Consider the following 1,374-nt stretch of genomic DNA (forward strand, 5'->3'; position numbering starts at 1 on the left):
AGTGAACTAAGGTGCCCTTTAATTCCCTTGAGGGCTTCAAGGGACTTTAGTCAAGACGCGGCTTTGATGTAGCGCTCGTTGGTTTCCTGTATCAGTCGAATATAGCGAAGGGACAACATCTGCTAGTTGGAGACTGCGACTCGCAGTGCCACTTGGCCCCTCTAACGGGGTCCCCGTAACACGGGTTTTTCTTGTCCTTTGTGTGCACACTCGAAGGTTCGATTCGAAACCATATTACTAACCAGGTCCGGCGCTCTGAACTGATGCCTCACTGTATATATGGGGATACTTAAGCTTTAGGGAAAGATGAAGACGTGTTTGCCCTTCATTTATGACCCAAAAATGGAGTTTTTAGGGTAAAATTTCCGAAATTTCCGCTAAAAGTGGAAATTTCGCCAAGCGCGGAAATTTGAAAATTTCCGCGGAAATATTTCCGCGGAAATTTATGGAAATGGTGGAAATGGGGAACCCTGGATTCAATGCAGGTACCAACAACGCCTGTTATGTTAGGTCAATACGATCCTGAGCTATCTTTCGCCGAAAACACCACCTTAGGGAAGCCTCTCATTTCTCAATTTGATCTTCTGTGTGTCATGCGTGATGTGTCCGATAGAGAGAGGGACACAAAGCTGGCGAAGTTTGTGCTTAAAAATCACAGGCTTCGGATCTCGAGTGAGGATAACCGAGTTATGAATAACCAACAGGATCAGGCTGATTTTGAACGGATCGACCAAACTCTTCTATGGAAATATATTTCCTATGCGAGGTGAGGCCTGAATTCTGGGGGACGGCTCTATTAGAGCCGTTAGAGCCGCTCTATGGAAGACGAAGTCTAGGCTATGGTGAGATTTGTTTTTAGGGAACATGTTGAACCTGTTTTGGACAAGGATGATAAATATGATAAAATCACCAGGTTTTCCGCCGATATACGGGCGAGCAACCGTTGTGGTGAAGAATGCTGCGTAAGAAGAATAACATTCTTAGTTGAGTCTTAAAACAGTGTAACCTTTAATCCCAGCTCCGGTGTGTGTCTTCGATTACCGAGATGGCTAAAGCGAATGCCAAAATGGAATTACGGGATACTGTGACTGAGGCGGACGTCGATAATTCGATTGCATTGTTCCTGGTAGTCGCGTGCCGCGCATGCTCCATCCAGACTGGATGATGATCGAGTGTGCTCTCAGGAAGCGTTCATCTCTACAGTTCCCATGTCTCGAGGACCGGCATTGAGACGAAAATTTGAGGCATATACTCGAAATGCGAGACAACGAGTGCTTTGAGTGAACGTACATGTTAAGAACACATATACATGTTTCCAATTTGGTGAAGATTATAGTTGGGTTTGTAAATACATATCATTGTTCCCATGCCGTC

General features: G+C 45.2%; 2 protein-coding genes across 2 annotated transcripts; both read left to right on the forward strand.

The window, feature by feature from the left end:
- Window positions 1-510: 510 nt before the first annotated feature.
- Window positions 511-942, forward strand: Pmar_PMAR004408 (dna replication licensing factor mcm2, putative; the record flags this gene model as incomplete). The annotated part of the gene is made up of 2 exons (XM_002765921.1): window positions 511-766; window positions 860-942. Coding segments are annotated over 2 exons (339 nt in total), but the record flags the coding sequence as incomplete, so codon positions are not given.
- Window positions 943-1,045: 103 nt separating this feature from the next.
- Window positions 1,046-1,271, forward strand: Pmar_PMAR004409 (hypothetical protein; the record flags this gene model as incomplete). Its single annotated transcript, XM_002765922.1, has 2 exons — window positions 1,046-1,126; window positions 1,185-1,271. Coding segments are annotated over 2 exons (168 nt in total), but the record flags the coding sequence as incomplete, so codon positions are not given.
- Between the last annotated feature and the right edge of the window lie 103 nt (window positions 1,272-1,374).

The sequence above is a fragment of the Perkinsus marinus genome (assembly GCF_000006405.1).
Source record: "Perkinsus marinus ATCC 50983 genomic scaffold scf_1104296974260, whole genome shotgun sequence".
Lineage (NCBI taxonomy): Eukaryota > Perkinsozoa > Perkinsida > Perkinsidae > Perkinsus > Perkinsus marinus.